The sequence below is a fragment of the Salarias fasciatus genome, chromosome 8 (genome assembly GCF_902148845.1).
Source record: "Salarias fasciatus chromosome 8, fSalaFa1.1, whole genome shotgun sequence".
Taxonomy (NCBI): domain Eukaryota; kingdom Metazoa; phylum Chordata; class Actinopteri; order Blenniiformes; family Blenniidae; genus Salarias; species Salarias fasciatus.
This window is the reverse complement of record NC_043752.1, coordinates 13,601,883-13,623,196: the sequence shown is the minus strand read 5'-3', so window position 1 is coordinate 13,623,196 and position 21,314 is coordinate 13,601,883. Positions and strand designations below refer to the sequence as shown.

Genomic DNA, 21,314 nt, shown 5'->3' with positions numbered 1-21,314 from the left:
ACGTTCTGAAGATGCAATCTTAAGATTAACAGTGTGGGACGGTGATCCCTCGCTGCCGTCTGTGAAAGTTACAGGACATCCAGTTTTTGTTTTATTTTTCAGGATGTTTAATAGAGAATGCACTTTCAGTGTCGTCCTAAATGAGCTCTTGAGCTCAATCGGAGAGTGAAATGTTAAAGAGGGCTTTACACTTCGCAGTGTGGGATGGCAACCAGTACTCCATTACAGAGATACGTGTGAATTTCAAGTGTTTAAAAAAGTCAGCGCAGGGTAATTCACTTAACACAGTCTATTTTACCGTCAAGCATCTAAGATGCCTTTTGCATTTCAACTTTTACAATCAGAGACCTCTTATAAATGACCTCTCGCAAGTACTCATCGGTGACAATCAGCACTTTTTTTTTTTTTTCAAGCCAACTCAGCATTGAACCATGAATGTAACCCAGAGACTCGGATTGAATTATGACCGTATGAATAAATTATTTTTTACACTTTTCCGCTGTAACTAAATGGAAAAGGAGGTTTTGGATGAGTGGCGGACTTGTGGGATGAATGTAAGCACCAAAAAAACATGAGCAGGTCCGAGCCTTGAGGCACGCACACAACCTCAGACACTCGACACAGACCAGGAACAGTTTTTAAATGTTAAAAAAAAAAAAAAAAGTGATTTGCATTATAGTACTGTGGAATATTTTTGTTATGTTGCTGTCTCAACACGAAATAAATGTTTTGGGTTTTTTTTCATTTACAACAAAATGTTTCTTATTGATCAGTTGTTGCATTGTAAAACAAATACTCATATTTTTCCTTTCTGGGCTTCATTCTGTCTTGTTAGTCAATGGTTACCTGTTGACGATTGAAGATTGGAGACATTCTCAAGGGAAGGAGCAGTCGGCCACATTTCTAGTGCATGACTGCGTTTAGCATCGAATAAAAGGAGATTGCTCTCAGTAAACCCAAGACAGGTCTTTTAATTTAGCCGGAATAAACCGAATGTGTGAAGGAAAGCTGACAACAATCAGGGTTAATCATGTTTTTGTCACCTCTTCTAAGGAGGGAATAAAAACCCTGCATCCTCTTTTGGTTTCAAGGTTCCGAGCCTCGAGACCAGAGAGCTACTGGTGTTGAGTAACAGGCACATGGCTGATTTCCAGAACGTTCATCCAACTCATCAGTTTGTCGGAAATTGTCTCGTTCTGCAGATGAGAACTGATAAATTCCCACAAGATGAACTCACATTCTCAACCAAGTTGAAAAATATTGAGACACGTATGGCAAACGTTTGAAAAACTCTGCTTTCTCTTCCCCTGTTCTTATTGAATACTTTATTCATGACATTATATACAAAACCTTAGACCAGTAAATTAATGAGCGACTTTGATAACAAAAAAAAAAGTTACTTTTAATAAATTTGCAGGGCAGAATCTGGTATGACCTAAACTCATAACTCCAGTAGTTTTCAGAGTGAATAGAAATGGAAGAAGTTTGTTTCCTATTTGGAGACAAAACAGAATCTATACAGTCTGCTTGCTTATGAAATTTTACAGAATCCCTCTGGACTCTTTATATCAACTGAAGGGTATTAATTAAAGTTTCATTACAGGCCTTTTTAAACATCACAGCAGAAAACGCACACACCCTGAAAGAAACATGTATAAAGCCAGAAAAACATTTCTTCATTTTTTCTGTAGGCACTACGATCCAAAATTAAACAACTTCCACAACTTACATGGAAATTAACTTAAAAAAAAAAAAAAAAAAAAAATCACACAAATGAAACCGGTCTTTCGTTGTCTTTGCTTGTGTGTGACATTAAATGACACTGTGGTAGGCACTTTTGAAGATGATCCTAATGTCCGTAAAGAAAATACTTCAGAAAACATCCTCTGGATGCTATGTGACCAGCGGGACGTGGAAGTCTGGACTGTCGAAGAGAAGAGGCCTTTTGGGCGTGGCGGGGTTCTTGTCAGCTTTGTGGAGAAGTTTGAACAGACCTGTTCCGATATTCATGGGAATCCCCATGATGATGCACTCAGACACTCCTGGAATAAAGAAACATAAAGACTGAGAGCCTGCAGAGTCAGAAGGAGGCAGACCTGAGGGGTTTGAGTCATTTACCACAAACGGAGTCCTTCTGCCCGAAATAGGCGGCGTCAAAGAGATGATCGGCGGTTTTCTCGAAGGAGGCCAGCATGAGGACGCTCTCCTTCATTTTGGCCAAACCGAACCTGGTGATTCCTAAAATCTCCCCCTTTACAGAACAAAGACCCAAAACACATTCAGGGAAACACATCCGGTTGTGCAAACACACACACACACACACACACACAAAAGATAAACTCCTACCTTGTAGGACATGAGATCAGCGAGAAGCATGACGTGGCGCCGGTCGATGCTCATGCCGTGGTTCACCATGGTGTACTGGATCTCATTGATGATGGTGGATCTGGCAGCCTCGATGCCCAGCGTCTTCTCCACCTGAACGCATCACGGTGGATTTATTCATTGCTTTCACTGATAGTACCCGGGAGAGAACCTGAACAGGCTTTTCAAACAGTTGCATAGTTATAAACACTATTGATGTTTGAAATTGTTACATAAATTAAGGTTTTGGAGGACATTAAAAATTCCAGTTACAACACAATAAAGACACATTTGCTGGTACTTGGCCAGACTTTAAAGACAGTGTTATTCAGAGGCGTTCAATATCCTGTCAGCGGCAAAACAATCTTTGTTCTGATTGTAAAACCTCAAAGCGAGCTCGACCCTGAGCGCTGGAGCGCTTTTTAAATGTGATTTATTGAAAGCTTTACAGCATCTTTTCATTTCGCCTTTAAACGGCTCTTCATCGCGACTAAACAGCGGCTTTATTTCCACATCGAAGTTCTTTCTGCGAGACAAAAGTGTAAAACACACCGTCCCGCCTCCACACGGCAACATCTTGATCTCCTGTTTGAACGCGCCGGGATGTTATGAATTTGAAAGATCTTTCATAGAGGCTTAAAATCAGGCTCGCAGGCAGCCGCTGTCAGTCATGAGAGCAAAAACAGTGAAATAAGATTAAAACGGAAAAAAAAAAAAAACCTATACATTCTAAAGAATTACTGAATAAATGAGCAAATTAAAAAAGACGCTGCAGCTGAGTGAACGTTCCTCAGACTGCTCTGACCTACACGTGACCCCCGCTGCCAGAACAATCAGCAGTCCTGCAGATTACGTATTACCCTCAGAAACGTGCGGCGCGGCGCGGCGGTCTCAATCCCCCCCCCCCGTGTGACTCATACCTCGTACGTGTTGTTTGAAGTGGTCCGGCTCCCGTTCACGCCGTGCGTTGCCATGACGGCCCTCAGGTTGTCGCCCTCCACCAGGAGTTTGTATTTGTTCTTGCCGCTCTGCTCGTCGATGTGTATGACGGCCCGGGCGACCTCGGGGATCCCCTGGACGACCACCTGCCGCGTGAGAGAGACGCCTCGGTAATTAGACGCGGGACTCCGCCGATATCAGTTTCACGGCTCCCGCTCCGGATCCTCGCCTTGGGAAGTTCTTCCTTCAGCGACTGCAGCACGTAGTACATGGAGCTCTTGCTGTTCTCCCGTGGAGACACGCACACCACCGCCTCGCCGTGCACGGCGATGTCTCCGGGCTTGACGCGGAGCTTGGACATGCAGATGGAGTAGCGCACCGTTTCCGCATTGACCTGAAAGAGTCGAGAGAGTTTGAAGATTTCTGGAACAATGGATGGATCAATCTTTGAGAAAGGATTCGAACCTCCAGTCTCAGCAGCCTTATTCTCTCTAGGGACAGTTTCACAAGGATGAAGCAGTCGTCTGGAAGAAAAACCTCTTCAATGTACTCGGAAATCTGAAAAGGAGAGGAAATAAAGAACTTTGTTTTGCACTTCAGCGCAATTGTTTATCACACATGGCCATCTGGAACTGCCAACCTCCTTCAGATATTTCCTTTATATCGGACAGATTTGACACAAAAGGAGAAAAACAGGGCAGCTGTACCTCTCCAAGGAGAGTTTTCTCAATTCTTCCCTTCACCAGTCGGGCGAAGTCGGCGTCGTCCTCCACGTCCAAGTGGGCCGTGATTATAGGAGTGCTGCGAGACACGCAGAGGACTGTATGAGTCATTCAGAGGAAGCTCACAACATGTTGGCTGACGTTCAACACAGAGAGGCGCTCTGAGGCCTTTATCAGACTTCACGTTCGACCCTGCAGAGTTATTTTAGGGTGAATTTTCCCCAAACCTCTGAAGATGAAACCGCCTCTTTCATTCTGAACACAGACGGATCCTACCTGATGTTCTTGGAGGCGTTGATTATCTCTTTGATGCGTGGGACGCCCAGGGTGATGTTCATGGACGCCACGCCGGCAAAGTGGAAGGTTTTCAGCGTCATCTGAGTCCCCGGCTCGCCGATGCTCTGGGCGCACAGCGCTCCGACGGCCGAGCCGGGCTCCATCTGAGCTCTGCGCGGGAAAACACGCACGTGGTGAGCGACCCGGCTAAAAGCCCAGCTCCATTCCCAAGTCACGGCTTTGCTGAGGACGGCGAAGAAAACACAATCAGCGAGCCTGATACCTCATGTACTTGTCTCTGCAGGTCTCCAGAAACTTCTCCAGCTGCGTGGGGGTGATCCGGTCCAGCTGATAAAGCACTTTGGGCTACAAGACAGAAAAAGTCACGGCTGAATGCTGGAGAGACCTTTGAAGAACCTCGAGAGGGTCCGCTCCTCCTACCTCACTGGTGCCGTTGTCATTGATCCCGTATTTGTCTCTGGTCTTCTTGATCCTCTCCGAGGCGCTCTTGATGAATTTCTTTATCTCCTGTGATTGAGAGAAAACAGAGCAAAGTCTTCAGTGACACAAACTGCAGGATTTACTCAAACTGATACAAAAAGTTATCATGCAGTTGTTAGAGAGCTGCACGCTCGAGCAATATTAGAAGGACTATTACTAAACACAATCATTCCTCAAGTTAAAAAAAAAAAGGTATTTTCTTGCATCCAGAATCCCTCTGTCAATACTCGTCAAATCTTCACAAAGAAACTCAATACGACACATGAAACAAACAATAAACATGTCTTCCCTGATTAAAAAAGTGTTAAAAGCAAATGGATTTTGTTTAATTGAACTAAAAATGAAATCGAAGCTGCAGCTTTTCATATTGAACACAGTGGAAGTCAGAACCAGAGGCTCTGCCTCAATTATTCCTCTAATGTTGCAGATGAGATCCTGCTCAGGCTGAGGTTAACCTCCAGCTCACTGGACGGCGTGCAACTGTAGTAATGATGAAGACAATGTTAACTGTGACATCCAGTATGAGATCAATTATAGCTTCATTAGAACGACGACGACTTGCAATGTGAGAGAGAGGAGGCATTAAAACACTCTGATTAATCTTTGGAAAAGCCATCAACAATCACACAACAGCGAGGCTGGCTTTACTGTTTTATCACGGCAACAGAATCTTTCAAGACATTATTTCTTCCTTTTATTCATGATAAATAACAGCATTCTGTGTTTTTATTAGACTTCACTCCACATGCTGGGTCACTGTACCTCCAGGTACTTCTCTGAGCCAGTGTCAGTTAATTCCTTCACATCGGGGGGAAAAGTTCACATGTATTAATAACAGGCTGGGACTTCATGACCGTGTCGCTCTGGACGACCGGAAACCACTTCTCTCCTTAAGCTAACGAAAAGTTTTTCTTTTTATTTCTGTCTAATTAGAGCAGAGCTGCACAGTGAACACAGTGAGAAAATGACTCATGTTTCAAACATTTCAGCACTTGTGTACTCCAGAAAATACAATTTACTGTGAATTGTGCATCAAAGTGTGGATGTCTTGTGAAATTTTATCCCAACCTAAATTACTTGTAGAGCAGAGAACAGAGAAAAGGGACGCATGTCTGATTTTGGTTCGTTTTAAACATTGAAATATACTTATCGGGCTAAAAATTTTAATTTGTATGTATTTGACCGAATGCCTTTTAAACCGTTACCCACAAAAATTCATTCTAAAACAGAGTCACCAAATATTGCATTTTTCAATTTCTCCTTAAAGCATGTAAAACCTCAAACGTGGTCATGTTTGATGAAAGTAAAACAAACAAAAAAAAAAATCTGACTATTTCTCAAGACGCATGTTCAGATGGTTTAGGAAAATACTTCAAGTATTTTATTTTGAGCACCTCTAATGGAGATTGAGGTCGTAGCGCTTTGAAAAGACGAAATACTGTTTAGAATTTGTAATTTATTCATTTCTTTAAAATCAAACAATATTTTCTAATCTTTTCAGAGCAAAAATTCAAACATTTGAATATTTCCATGAAGACATTTTTGGGATTTTCAATTAATTTTTTTTTTTAAAATATTTCTTTTGGTCTGTTCACCTGATCTCCTCTGCTTGAAAAAAAAAAAAAAAAAAAAAAAGCACAGTCTGAATCTGCTCCCTGCTGTGACCTTGTTGTTCACGACTAAGTAAAATTCTTTGGAAAAATCATGCAATCGCCAGCGCTGAGACGAGAATACCTCCAAGAAGCTGTCCCTGCAGCACAAGAAGTCGGCTCTCTTCATGATGGCCTCGGCGGTGAGGACCAGCTCGTTCTGGCTGAGCGCCGGCTCGTCTGGACACGTGAACACCGCCTGTGGACAAAAACAGGTCGAGCGTTTAACCTCCGGGAGACCCGCGCCGGTCAGCTCGCGGAGATCAGAGCGTCTAATGGACGATCTTAATTACAGCCGATTTTCCTTTAAGGGGAAAAGGGAATAATACCGACTGACGAGCTAATTAAGATCATTCTGATCCTGGTTAAATATCATGTTAATTTTCTAATGATTGCTCTGCTGAAGTGAAGGATATCGTCAGAGTTCACAATTCAGACATTATTCGTTAGATGTCCTAAACCTGCAATACTGTGAGTGTAAAGAGAAAACAGGCTGGCGCACAGTTGACAGCCTTTATCTGACTTACCCGAATATTGTCGAGCACTCTCTTGAACTCCAGCGGTTCGTCTTTTCCCTCCATTGCGGCTGGATCCAGGCCGTCGCCTCCATAAATGAACTGGATGATGTCCCCGGTGGAGCTGCGCACCGTCAGGTCGTACTGCGAGCACAAATCCTCCAACGACTTCACCAGACGTCTCTGAAAACACACCAACAAGAAAAAAACTTGTTTTTGTACTGCTGTTTGCAACATATTCATTCAAGAAGGTCAATTAAACTGGATAACAAACATATAAAGCTAGTTTCCAGTACCAGGTATGGTTGAAATATGTGGCTATGTTTTTCAATTGAGTGTTTTGTAGCTGTGAATTTAAAAACAAAGAGGTGGTTAACTCAAGCAGATTTTACAATTTTATGTCCATCGTTCGAGTACTACTTTCAAACTTTACTAGAAGAAAATCTCAACACAAATATCTGCACTTTTTACTTCCTCTATTGTTAAAACTGGCTCGTTATTTGCTTTGAATCTACAGTTTAGAGGAACACAGCCGATGAAAGCAGTTGTTAAAGACAGTAAATCTGAAAAAGTTTCGAGGAATCCAGAGTTTTATATCAACTGGAGTCAGGCTAGCATACTGCTGTATGCCTGTATTATTGCTAAATAATAAATAAAGTCAAGAACTTGAACTGGATCCAGTAAAGAATGTGAGTATGCAGTGTGTGGTAGAACAATTAGCACTTAAACACACTGAACAACCTCCAAAACAGTACAAATGTAGACTCTGTGGGAAAGCACATGCTCTCCTTCTGCTGTCAGACAGCATGACAACAAGGGAATTCTGAGATGATTGGGGGGGGGGGCAGTAAACGATTACCTGCATGTATCCAGTCTCTGCGGTTTTCACAGCGGTGTCCACCAGACCCTCTCGACCAGCCATCGTGTGGAAAAAGAACTCGGTGGGCGTCAAGCCGGAATAGAAGCTGTCAGCCACAAAGCCTTTAGCAGCAGGCAGCTGTGGGGAAGTCATAATCGAGACATTAATTGAGCGTCTGGGTTCTCTGGAAATACATCAAACACACACCTCTTAATGTCATCCAGGCTCAAAGCTATATTCATTTCAATCCTGATCCTGTGTGAACAGATATAACTAAATAAAGGCTTTTTGATGGAGTTCATCCTTTAATGCTGGGCTGTCGTGATAAACACTCATATATCTATAAAAAAGGCTCAGATTAACAAGTACCTGTGATGCATTATGGTTACAATCGGACATTGATTTTCATTTGTACTTTCTCAGAAACCTGCTGACATTTACTAGAAATTAGCAAGTGTCCCTGTTGTAAATGTTTTTATGTCGACCCGAACAATCACACAGAAAACACTTGTGCGTCATCCTTTTAGGGAACAACACTGAAAATAATGCATAAACACATCAGAGCTTACTTTTGAGTGTTTTTCAAAGTGCGGCAGAGAGCGATTCTCGAACCCATCAGGTACTCGAGAGCCACTTATGGCCTGCTGGCCCACACAGGCAATCATCTGAGAGATATTAATGAAAGATCCTGTACGTACACAGACAAGACAGAGATGAGGAGCAGCACACAAAATAACTTGAAATGGAAACAGAAAATAAAAGAACTCTCAATTTGGAAGTGGTTCGATCACAAAGGATGAGCCGACTGTGAAGAGAGAAGAACTAAGACTCATCTCACTGATGCATATTTGAGTAGAGAAAGCAATTTCCAGACTAGCTGTGCAGCAGAATAAACGTGTAATTACCGGTGCGTAGTCATGACAGGAAATATCCGCAAATATCAAAAGAAAATTACAGTTTGCGAGTCAGCATGTGGTGCATTTCTCATTTATTTTTCCTTCTTATCATAAAGTTTTTACATGCTGTTGACTGTGAAGTAAACACCGGATCACACGTTTTACCTAAATTCAATGAAAAGAACATACTTTCAATCACTTTTCTCTATGTTTGGATCAGAGATTACATGTGAATTAAGGAAAAATATGCTAATGTCATAGCAGGGACAGTTTATCCACAGCCTATAAAAAGAAATCTACACGGCCCACATTAAACGGCGTGACATCTGCCGTGTCAACTACCTGTTTGGTTTGTCGAGCCGCCGACAACTTCTCCGCCATTTTCAAACTAAAGCGGTTCTGCTGTTCTTTTTCCTACTGTTACGCACAAGCATTTGCATTTACAAAAAAAAGAGAGACAAGCGGATAATTGAGATTCCTTTAACAGTCGCATTTTATTTCCACGGAGCTTACCTTTGGAGCCACAAAGTGCCATAATTAGAGGGCTGTTGCTCTTGTCGAGCTCTCTGAGGCAGGCGCTCCCGGCTCGGTCTCTGATGACGGACAGCTCTTTCAAGATGAGAGCCTATTGACAAACACACACGTCTCTCAGCTCCTAATGTGTCCTGCTGCACAATGGCTCGAGTCACAATCACATGCGCTGATGTTCAATGGCTTTAATGATGCTTCCAGAGCGACGGTGAACAAAGGAGGGAAAAGTATAAGAAACAAACTCAAACGAGCGCCACTCTGTTTGATTTTCTTTTTCCAATTAGGCTCGACATGATTAAAGTTTTAAGTTTTATACTACAGCAGCATAAACTTAATGACTTTTATTGAGGTGGCAGCACCACTGATTCAAAGTATAACGGCTGAAAATAGCTCTTTGGATGAAGTTAGTCTATAATAGTGTAAGTACTTTGATCAGATGCTGGTAGCTGCGACTCGCTTTAAGAGTTCAACTGAACACTTACATGTGTGTAAAAGCGCCAATCAAACGATACCGTCAGCGTGACTTCTCTGAAGTTTTTCATCACAGAGAATTTCACTGAAACGAAGATGACTTTCTGATGCAGAGGTTTACTGGAGGATGATAGAGACGAAGCTGTCTGGCACAGAACCAGCACGGGCAGTGTCTCTCCTAGTTCTGGTTCTAATAAGAGCATCAGGGCTCAGTCTTTGTGAGCTCTCCTGAAATCAGTCTTTCAAAGGATGAGTCACTTCGGTCGGAAGGCGCTGCTTTTATAAGCCGTAATGACACAAAGGTGGAAGAATGAGAGAGATGCGGTGTACCTCCAGAGTCTCCTCGGCCGTGCAGCCCGGCTGCTGCTGCAACTTGCCCGTCGCTAAAGCTTCAATGTATTCGTCACACTTTTTGTAGCCGTCGTCCAGCAGGTCGTGCTTGGCCTTGAGCAGACCCTGGCCAGGTGTCACATCGCCAATTCCAATAGAGAACCCTCTGTTGGCTGGAAGTTAAAGCCAAATATATTGAGAAAAAGCACATAATTAGCCTAAATCTCAGCAAACTTCTGCACAGAATTATAAAAAACACTTGTGGAGTAACGTCTATCACCTACATAGATACACGGGAGCGAGTCTTGCGAGGCGAGACATGGCGTTGGCAGCCTCCAGCTGCCCCCAGTCTCTCAGCAGGATGTAGAAAATGTTGTTCTTGGAGCCAGATCCCAGGGTACCTTTATCCATGCTGCCACACATGAGCTCGCTGTTGTGAATCACCACGACTGACAGAGAGCGCCGGCAGAAAAAGACAAGCGTTAATATGATTAGGTCATGATTAGAAATGAAAGCAAGCTGGGAAAAAAAAACCATACATCTCTGAAGATAAGTTTTTATCTGAGGCTAATTTGGGGAAAATGTGAAGGACGTCTTTCTGACAGCCAAAAGTCTAAATTCAATCATGCATGATATCGACCAGATTCATGTTACAGTTGATGATCGTGAAGCTATACTGTCTCCTCACGAGTTTAATCAATACTCTACCATCTGAAAATTGATTGCAAAAGGTCACATTTAATTGTTAGTTCAAGCAGCAATGCTCAGATGTAAATATCAGCAGAAAATCATTTATGATTGACACGGAGACGGCTTCAATCTGTCCACAGTAAAGACACTCACAGGAGTCGTTGTGACAGAGGTCTTCTCCTTTCCCGCAGTACTGTTTGCCTTTGGTCCGCAGGTTGGCCTTGACTGGACAGTCCTTACTGGGCTTCAGGATCATGCTGAAGATCTGTTTGCCCGTCCACAGGGCCATGGGCTGGAGGACACACAGCAGGACGTTACTCAGGGGTCATTTATACGACGACGACAGGCTCATCTGAGAGGCGCACCTTCACGATGGCCGGGCGAGGCAGAGTGATCCGGACTTTTTCGTCTTTGCCCACAAGGATTGACGCCACAATCTGACAGGCCTTCGATCGGTCGAAGAAGGTGTCCTTCAATGTCAAGAGGTAGGCGCCTGGGAGGCGGAGATAGGCAAAAGGTCAGTCTAACGTAAATACAGCTTACAAATACTGATATTTACATGTCTTTTCACTTTAATATTTGTAAGAGGGGAGTTTTAAATGAATGGCAGGAACATCTGCCACACGTCACCGCACCGACCTGTCAAAAAGTCCTGAATGGCAGCAATCAAAGGTTCACCATTTCTCGGGGTGACAAGATTGGCTTTAGTCTGGAAGGAAGGAAAAAAGATAATCAGTTCTGTCAAAGTGCTATTTCACAACAATGAATTTCCTGGAGACAGCGGCTCCTGAATGTCAACACTGAGTGGCAGGTCTGAGGAGACGCACCCCCATCAGCACCAGGGCTTCGGCTTTGGCTTCTTCAGTCTGAGGAAGATGAAGATTCATTTCATCTCCGTCGAAGTCAGCGTTGTAGGGCGTGCACACACACTCGTTGAACCGAAACGTCCTGTGAGGTTTGACTCTGGCCTGTTGGGTTGAGATGAGTGCAACAAACATAGAAGCTCAGCAAAAACGCGAACAACAAGCTGAAGTCAGTTCAGCTATCTGATATCTTACAATGTGAGCCATGATGCTGAGTTTGTGCAAAGACGGCTGTCGATTGAAGAGAACGATGTCCCCGTCGATCAGGTGCCTTTCCACCAAGTCGCCGAACCTCAGCTCCTGAGCGATCTTGTCACGGTTTCCGTATTTCAAAAACCTGACAGACAAAGAAAAGTAATTTGTTACCGGTCTCTCTGCCACTTGAAGCACCGCTTTCTGTTTCCAGCTTCACCTCTTGATCTGCGTGGAACGGTTCTGGATAAAATTGGCTCCGGGGTGAACATCTGGACCGTTGCGGACAAGTTTTCTCATGAGCTCCAGGTTGGCTTTGTTTACCTGCAGACAGCAGCAAATTCAGACGCTGTAACTTCAGTAAGAGTCAACGCTTACTAGATTCAGTCAGAAAGCGGAACCCACCCTCTCTGGGTACGTGAGGATTTTGGCAACGTGCACCGGGACGGCCACCTCATCGATTCTCAGGTTTGGGTCTGGAGAAATGACAGTTCTGCCAGAGAAGTCCACTCTTTTCCCTGAGAGGTTCCCTCTGAACCGACCTGAGGGCATCAAGAAAAACGTCCACAAATCACTTTACTGGGCAGTCACAGAGATGTTTCATACTGAGTTAGACTTTACTACATGACATTTTACGATCTTAAAATAAATATTCCACATTTCTGATACCTTGCTTTCCCTTAAGTCTCTGCACAAAGCCTCTGGTCCACTTCTTCGGAGCCATGTTGAGAGGGATGCCAGACAGTTCGCTGTTGATATAAAGGGCACACTGCAGCTGGAGGAAGTCCCAGTCCTCCATGATCATCTGCGTCTTCGCCCCGGTCATACGATGCTGAAGAACAAAGATTCACTCAGTCTTTATCGATTATAAAACTACTTTCCCAAGTCCGTGGGGAAAACCAACCTTTTTGATGACATCGTTGAGGAAGATGATCTCTGTCAGCTTCATCGTGAGGTCGTCCTCGTTGGTGCCTGATTTGAGGTCGCTGACCACGGAGGGTCGGATGCAGAGCGGGGGCACCAGGAGGCGAGTGATGATCAGGTCAGCGGGTTTCCCCGCCTCGGGGTTCATCAGCAGCAGGGGGACGTCCTCCAGCGGAATCCTCTTAAAAAGGTTCAGCACCACCAGAGGGTTCAGGTTTTCCTGCCGAGGAGAGCAGAATCAAGGAGAGTTGAAGCTTTAATTTCATACCAATCATTAGACTTATAAATACTGTGCTGGTTTTAATATAAGACATAATAAATAACCTGAACCCTCAATCCATACTTTACCTGAGCTCTTGTGAGCAGAGGCTCCACGAGTTTGTTGTGTTCGATGGCGATATCAAAGGACTGCATGAACTCTGACACAAAGGGGTCGATCACTTTCTTGGTGGTTTTATATTTCTCATGGATGATCTTAAGAAGGCCACATTTCTTCACTGGTCCTACAGAGTAAAAACAACACAATTCAGCATAAAAAATAAAAGAAAAAGTGAGCTTTGACGACTGAATATCTCAGATTTAAATGTCGCTTCTCACCATTAAAAGCGGCGCAGTTTAGACAGATTGTCCTTTTCCGGCATTTATCAGAGATCTTCTTCTTCAGGCCGCGTTTCTGGAGGTAGGCCAGGTTCGGCCGCTTCAAATGATCCATGAACTGCAGCTTCTCTTCTTTCGTCAGCATGATGCTCGAGCATGTCTTACAAATCATCTGGAAACAGCACAAAATACCACATCACAGTGGGAGAAGGAAATCAGTTTCTGAAGAAACGATTTTAATCAAAGAGAAAACATTCTGTGTAACATAAAAAAGGCAATGTTGTATTATCTTGTCGTATAATACAAAAATTAATGAGAAGATTGAAAAACTGCTTCAGTCGACTTGCTTGAAATGTAACACTCTGCTGACATCTACAGGAACATTTATGTTTCTGCAAGCTGTATTCCAGGTGGTCGGAGTTCTACTAAATACTGTATTAAATCAATAAGTCGATTTAGATAAATACCTACACATGATCAGTCAGCTACATTGTAAACCTGACTCTCCATCTAACTATTTAAGATATAATCAACTTCCCATTTATTCTAACACACAGCGTGTAAACAAAACACTCCTCATAATCTCATAAGACTGTGACTTTACCTGTAGGATGCCTATGATGGCTTTAAAGTAGCCGACGTGGAAACATGGCAGCTCCAGATCCAGATATCCGTAATGTCCTAAACAATCTGCCAGGTTCTTGCCACACGTCAGACATGGTCTGTCTTTCTCACTGGTGCCCTGCAAAGAACACACATCAACTTAGTATGATCTAAAGCTCCAGACATGAGACAGTTCATTTCCAGGACAATTAAAAGGAGTAAAACATTGTAAAATGTTCATAAAACTGTCCGACATTTATTTGAATATATTTAGATAAGTCATTCACAAACACAGTTACAACTGTGTCAGGCGGATTCTTCAGTTTGTCTTTCAAATAATGAAATCAAGTTGAGCAAGTTGTAATGAAGCAAATCAAAGGTCACATTCTGCTTTGTATTGATACCGCTATCCAAAGCTCCTCGCCTCTGTTTTGATTTCCACTCAATTCAGACATTTAATTCACCACAAGAAAAAGCTGGATTAATGTCATATTCATAATTATTATTGAAAGAAACACTTGTTGAGTTTGATATCAATTTCTGTAACTGCACTGAATAGGATCTAATTTGCTTCCAATCAATATCGGACAAACGAGAAGCAGTGGGCTGATTAACAATGACACTTTCATCTTATTAGCACTCAGTGTACACAGCTGGATTACACTTTTTTACACCTCATTTTAATTAAACTCTAAAATTCTGTTCTTTTATGCTGGATGTATTTTTGTTTTACCTTGGAATTGGCTGCTTATTACATCTTCAATGCACAGTACAAGGGTTGGTGCAGTGTCAATGTTTTGTTCTTTCACAGTGTGTTTGTTTTTCTATTAATTCTTATCTTTTGTCCCTCGTCTTTCGAACTGTCCAAATGAAATATTGTCAGATATTGGCACTTATTATGCTCCTACAAAAATATTGTCATTAAGATCAAATGTGAGATTAAGAACAAATGTGAGGAGATCATGTTGTCATGCTGTATGTGAAAAGTGTGGAGTCTCCAGGTCGTACCATGCGGTGGTCCAGCACTCCATAGGGCAGAGGAGTGTGTTTGGTGTCTTGGCTGTACAGATTCTTACTGACCACCTGGATGTGAGCCTGCTGCCGCATCTGCTCTGCAGATTTCATCCCAAAGCAGATGTGGCTTCTGTAAATACACGAGCAAAAAAAACAAGACATTTCCATCTGTCACTGAAGTCTGGAAGCGTATTAAGATCATGGACGTGTTGAGCACAAAAGAAGAAAAGGTCGATTTAAACATTTGTAATTATGTTCTATTACACTGTCATTTACTCAACTTCTTTTGTAGCTAATGGGTCAAAATAAGCCCAACTGTCGAGGATTACTGAAACAACTCTGAAGTCGGCAACCACAAAATGAATACAACCCAAAGGGCAACAACTACAGATGTTTTTTAATCCCAAATATCCCACTGTAATCCCTTCACACTCAAACTTCTCACTAATGAGTGGCCACAGCTAGCTAACAAGCTAGCCAGCTAGTGTTCTGTTTTACTCACATTTTCTTCGCCACATCCGTCTCTCGGAACTGCTCCTTCACCATTTTGACACCTTCGTCTAAACAAACAACGATGCAATTACGTTAACTTTTATTTTGCCTTCATTCGAGCTTGCTAGGGTGTTCGGAAAACCAGCATGTTGTCACTGTTGTGGAAATGCTAGCAGTAAGCGACATGCCGCAATGTATTGCAATGTGAGTCTCAGCAGCGCTGCATTTACGGTCCCCGTGGAAAATATGTTGATGAGCAGGACTTTTATATATAGTTAAAAAAATGTTTTGATAACTCTAGGAATATCATAAAATAGTGTGAATACTTAAACGTAATAATATTTTATCCTGAAATTTGCTTAAGTGTGCTAAAAGTATCACCAAGAAAATCACTATAACAAAATTCCGAATCCAAGCAAAGACCACAAACGCCTCACGAAGCCATGCCCAACAAGAGCAAGAAAGAGGGCCGCTGGAGGACGAGCAGGGTCAGGATAATGAGAGTGCTGCCACCCAGTGGACAGAATCGGTATGACATGGAACTTAAAGAGGGACAAACCATTGAAATGAGTGAATCAATGAATGAATTGTATGTATATTTTGCCCACATTTATTTATTTATTAATTTATTTGACTATTATTAAGTAGTGTTGTGCCTTCTTGTATATATACATAAAACTACAATGTATACAATTTATAAGAGACAAATCCAGAGTGATAATATAGTACTGTTTTCTTACTTTGTACAAGAAGGTCACATTCAAAGTATGGCAGCTCCTGGATAAGGGATTGGTGTAGCTAAAAGGTGTGCAATAACTGTTTAAAATGCTTGAAAAAATAAATTAATTAAAGAAAGCAATTGTGTCATCATTCATTTAATGTTAATGAGATGCACTGTATTGGCGTTTACAGAAGATAATGACTAGATAAAGATAAAGCCTGTCCAATCTTCTAAATTTAGCATCAAGTTTCTATCTCAGTGTGAAAAATTATGTCTTAAATACTAAATTCTTATTTAAAAATTAAAACTACAAAAACTTTGATACAATTGTAAGCCTAAAAACAAAGTGTTCCCCCCCAAAGTACTTTTAAGTACTTATTTAGGAATGACTGACTGTCTCAAATTGACAAAAGTGTGATCGGGAGCAATCAAAGGTCCTTCCTGTGAGTCACGTCCATTATGTAGCCTCAAGATGGCACCAAACCTATGTGCAACAGCCTGACAAAAAGCAAGCAAGGAGGCAGAGATGATAAACAAACCTGCTGTTCTACCTGTGTTGTTTGATGTACTGGCGTGGAAGCACTGATGGCGACTGATGACTTCCTGATGAGAATTTCCTTCCACAACATGCTCGTGTTGATTAATTGTTCTCTCAGCTTATAACCACTGACAGTGAAAATTGCCTGACTGAATCTGAATTTTCCATTTTCTGATTCTTCCTCCAACAAGACGGGAATAATTGAAACTATAATATAATGTTAGACATGGTCCTGGCTGTTCCAATCTGTCTTCGGAGACAACAGTTCCCCAAAGGCGTCGGTGCTCTCAGCGGGGACGTGTTGGGGTGTGTGACTCAGGGATATACACATCAGCCTGTATAAACATTTGTAAAGAGCATGCTAGCTGATCTTCAAAAACACTTGAGGGACTGTTAACAGTGCTTTTCAGCATGAGGGGCAGCCCACTGATCCCCCTTTAAAGTGCCTCTTGAGCATCTCTTTGTACAAAAACAGAGTATCAAATACAGTACAGTGGGCTAATCATCCAATCATGAAGAGAAACACACACAAACACCCAGTTCTCCCAGTGGAAGTATTGAATCGCTCATACTCCACAGATCTGAAGTCTGCTGAAGACCAGGCCTCCCTCAGGATTTGTGATCAAGGGATACGATCACTGTCCCTGCTCAATGCTGCGTTAAATTTATATTCATATAAATGTCATTCGTGAATAATGTAACCGGCTCACTTGTTCTTAGGGTGTAAAATAACTAATTAATTAAGGAACATTCTCAAGTTTTTAAAGTGAATCTTGGATTTCAGGTGATCGCAGACAGTAAAATAGCCCCATTTGTACCAGTCAGTGGATGATTTTCTTTATTTATTGATTAATCTATCGGTCGTTTAAGACTCACTAAGGTTCACCGCAAAGCCACACACGGTTAAAGTGGTCAGCAGAGACAAAATCCCAGCTGGACTCCAGCGAAAAGTTATTCTGCCGCTATTAGTTTGCATGTTCTCCCTGTGCAGCTTGCATTTCCTTTTTTTGTCTCTTCGTAAGCTATTGATATTATTGACTATGTAGATGAACAGGTAATAAAAAGCCTGTGCTTTAGAGACTACTATTTTAAGTATCTGGTAAATCTTTCTCAGCTTCTGTTGTCTCCATAAACATTTTTGAATTTTAATCTTTTCCAATATACCTAAAACCTATTCAGTAATACAATCTGTGCTTTAATTAAAACATTTAGATCATTATCTTCCAAATATATGTTTTCATTCATGATTTACTGTCAGAAATTAAAGGGAAAAATCCTCAAGGAAAGAGATAAACGGTAATTATTCATTAGGTACATGCTCTTCATTCATCACAAGCTCTGCTCCTTGTAACTGATGCCATTGGACTCACTTTTTTTCCGCCCACTTCACAGCGAATTGAACACAGCACTGAAGGCGATCCTTTGATTTCAAAATGTGATAACATGGCGGAACTTGGGATTCCTGCTTCATCAGCTGCTCCGGCTCTCCGGTGGGTCACGTGACCAACCTGAGGAGCCGGGAGTTGAGGCCCCTGTTGAATAAATGCGTTTCTTGCGTCCCGTGTTTACCCATCACACCATTTCCATCATGCAAAAACGTATTTGCAGATCAATGCGACCACCATCTTTGTGTAATTAACATGAGTAATTACTGTGCTTCATTTACAGAGCCGCCCAAGGTTCATAATAGGGCTGCAAAACATTGACCCATGACAATTGATTGATCCTTCCCTCCTTTAAAACCATGCCCCTGCTAATGACTAAGTAATGAGCAGATAGTGTGGCTAGGGTGGCTAATACAGCTTTCACTCTCCATATCCAGATTGGCTGACCCCCCCCCTCTCCCACCCTCCTCCTCGCCATGTTTTCCGCAATGGTGTCAGCTCCTCGCTTAGAGGCCCCGCTTCCTCCTCACTCTCGGCGTGTGCGTGTTTGTCTACACACATGTTGTGCGTCGTGCGCGGCAGCGGCAATCAGCCACACAGACTCGCCTTTGGTGGCTGGAGACTGATTCAATATTCCACTGGGTAATTTATGCAGAACTAATTCTCCACAGGAATGGAAGGGCTCGGAGGAAGGCAGAAAGAGAGGAGGGGAGCGAAACGCGAGAAGAGGAAGAAATCTGTGGTGAAATAATTATCCCCGGTGTCACTGTAGCAACATTCTGTGAAGTTGATGTCAATAAAATATTGAGCTACACAATCCATTTCAATTTCACCTCAAAAAAGAAAAAAAAAAGATGCTGCGGAGGGTCGGCCGGCCGCAGGAATGAGGAGCGGCGTGCGCGTGGACGGCGCGCACGCACGGGGAACATTTCCGTTGGAAGCCACTGGCTGGCAACGTGCGCAGCTTACAGACTGGCTGGGAAGCACATTATAGCCTGTAGTCATTTAACTTGTCAAAACAGCGCGGCTCTGTGTCTGCTCCGATTTGGATTTAGTGGGTTTGAATTACTGGAAATAAAGCGAGAGAGGACGAGATGAAAAATGAAATGAGGGGAAGATTCCCAGTAGAGCTATTGGGAGCAGAGTATAGATTATGGTCATTTGTGACGGGCGGGTTTGTAATAAGAGCTCTGTGTCAGGGTGTGTTTCCGTGCACGTCCATGTATGTATACTTGGAGGGGGGTGGGGCCGGGTCTCATTGTATTCTTCACACAACTCGTATTGATCAGCACAATGCACACAGAGCTGTCTGCGGCTGCACAAGGCAGCTTTGATTGATCTATATCGTCTGGTCGGACATCAGTCAGCACATCCTGATCGGGGAAGGATTCACTTCAGACTGTTTGGGGATGGAAATGTTCATGGACACTCTTCACAAGCAGGAAGACATGAGGTGTTCGGGTTAGGGTGAGACCAAGCCCGAACAGTGGGCAAAGGCAGGGTTTACTGCCGATTGATCACAGGGCGAAGACAGAAAGACAATCGATTCAACTACAAGTTATTGCGTCCTGCTTCAATTCAACTTTGACATATTGTCCCAGTACTTTTTATTTTCCCAGCATCATCAGTTCAGAACCTCCAATACCTGAAGAGATACTTCAACATGAAAAATAGACAAAAGTTAACCTTATTTCTACTCGATCCCTCAAGACCAAAGACCATGTTTTTCTGCAGCCAAGCAGATTGATAAGAAAACCATTTCACTGAACCGTCTGACACAAAACAATGAAGATCAGAACATCAGGTTTTCAAGTATACTTTAATTCACAACAGAGAACAAGCTGAGCTGCTTAACCAGGAAAAACAACGCAAAAGAAAAGAAATAAAGTCAATGATTAATGGTAAACATAAAATCTTTTCGTCATGCGAACACGGGCTTCCCTGTGGGCCACTCATGTTTATTGTTAACAAGCTCAGACTTTCTTCACTGAGTATTTTTGCAACTGCAGTTTCAACACATGAAAAATGTGTGCATATATTTAACGGCCGCATTTTTGCATATTCATAAAGGCGGAAAAAGTAGCAAAAATGTACTGGAACAGCCAGGAGTCTATAGTGAAAACTATTGTTGGAGTCTCTCCTCTGCGCCTCTCCACGGACGACTCCACGCTCTCCTTCCAGACATCTCATTATTTTGCATCTTCGTCACTCTTATTAAAGCCATATATCATAACTTGGGGGCAGTGCCCGCCGATGCAGCAGAATACATACATGTCAAAACATTATCTACGCGTGTGAAACCGGGCTGTGTCCTGCACTCAGGAGGCCCGTGTGCAAAATGAATAATTTATTCAAATGAATTATAATACCTGCATCTCCCCACCAAGGCTTTTTGTCTGAGCGAGATTCCTGCTCACATTTCAGTTCGTACAGTTGGCCTTGCATAAACTGGATACCTTTCTGGACAGATTTGCATAGAAACACCCTGCGATGTGGTGAAAAGGGAGCAATTAGAATTCATGGCGGCGCCTCCCCTCTGGATGCTCCGCTGCCATGTGAGACGGCGGCGGCTGATTGAAATGGAGGAGCATGGCCTTGTTCGCGCGCCTCTGTCTTCATTCTATCCCCCCGTCCTCCTGGAGGGAAGCAGGGCTGACTCTTGCCTCCAGGACCGGTCTGTTCATCTCACCCTCTCCCTTCATGAACCCTTTTCATATTTTCGTCCACCGCCGCAGAAGACAGATAAGCAAATTCCTCCAGGAAGGACTGGTGGCTGTTGTGCGGAAGCTTGAGGGACGGAACCTCTTACACAGCGGGTTAACAACATCATCAAGCGCGGTGTGATTAGTAGTTAACAAATGCGCGGGGTCGCGTCGTGCAGTTGTTTGAAACAGGTGATGGAGTCCGTGCTGCTGGTGTCTGGCTCCTCGGAGCATGTGGGAGGCGTTCGGCGCAAACGAGGCTTCCAGCTCGCAGGACCGGGAACAGATGGCGATGGAAAAGGAGGCACCTCTCAGAAGCATTGAAACCTCCTCCGACGACCCTCCGCGCACTTCCCCCTCTCTGTGTCTCCCCCCATAGTTTGTTCGCCTTCACAAATTATATATATTTTTTAGCGCATGTTACTACTTGAACCAATGTAATGTTTTGTTTTTCCTATAATCAAACCCACAAAGTCGATGGTTTACGGGAATGCCTGACGTCTCCCCTTGGTGGTGGGAACGCCGGGTGCTCTGGGTCGT

The 21,314-nt window shown here is 43.1% G+C and overlaps 1 protein-coding gene across 1 annotated transcript; it reads right to left on the bottom strand.

The window, feature by feature from the left end:
• Positions 1 to 1,310: 1,310 nt before the first annotated feature.
• On the bottom strand, positions 1,311 to 15,482 carry polr3a (polymerase (RNA) III (DNA directed) polypeptide A). The gene is made up of 31 exons (XM_030098602.1): positions 15,439 to 15,482; positions 14,931 to 15,066; positions 13,924 to 14,061; positions 13,320 to 13,491; positions 13,071 to 13,225; positions 12,703 to 12,942; positions 12,468 to 12,630; positions 12,204 to 12,340; positions 12,019 to 12,122; positions 11,802 to 11,943; positions 11,571 to 11,711; positions 11,383 to 11,452; positions 11,109 to 11,236; positions 10,897 to 11,035; positions 10,338 to 10,502; positions 10,054 to 10,226; positions 9,235 to 9,346; positions 8,395 to 8,513; positions 7,826 to 7,963; positions 6,979 to 7,149; positions 6,537 to 6,650; positions 4,743 to 4,829; positions 4,585 to 4,667; positions 4,302 to 4,472; positions 4,011 to 4,104; positions 3,769 to 3,861; positions 3,533 to 3,697; positions 3,285 to 3,449; positions 2,347 to 2,478; positions 2,119 to 2,251; positions 1,311 to 2,042 (listed from the first exon to the last, which is right to left on the bottom strand). The coding sequence occupies exons 1-31, from the start codon at positions 15,480 to 15,482 to the stop codon at positions 1,894 to 1,896; spliced, it is 4,173 nt and encodes a 1,390-aa protein (XP_029954462.1). The 3' UTR covers positions 1,311 to 1,893.
• Positions 15,483 to 21,314: the final 5,832 nt, after the last annotated feature.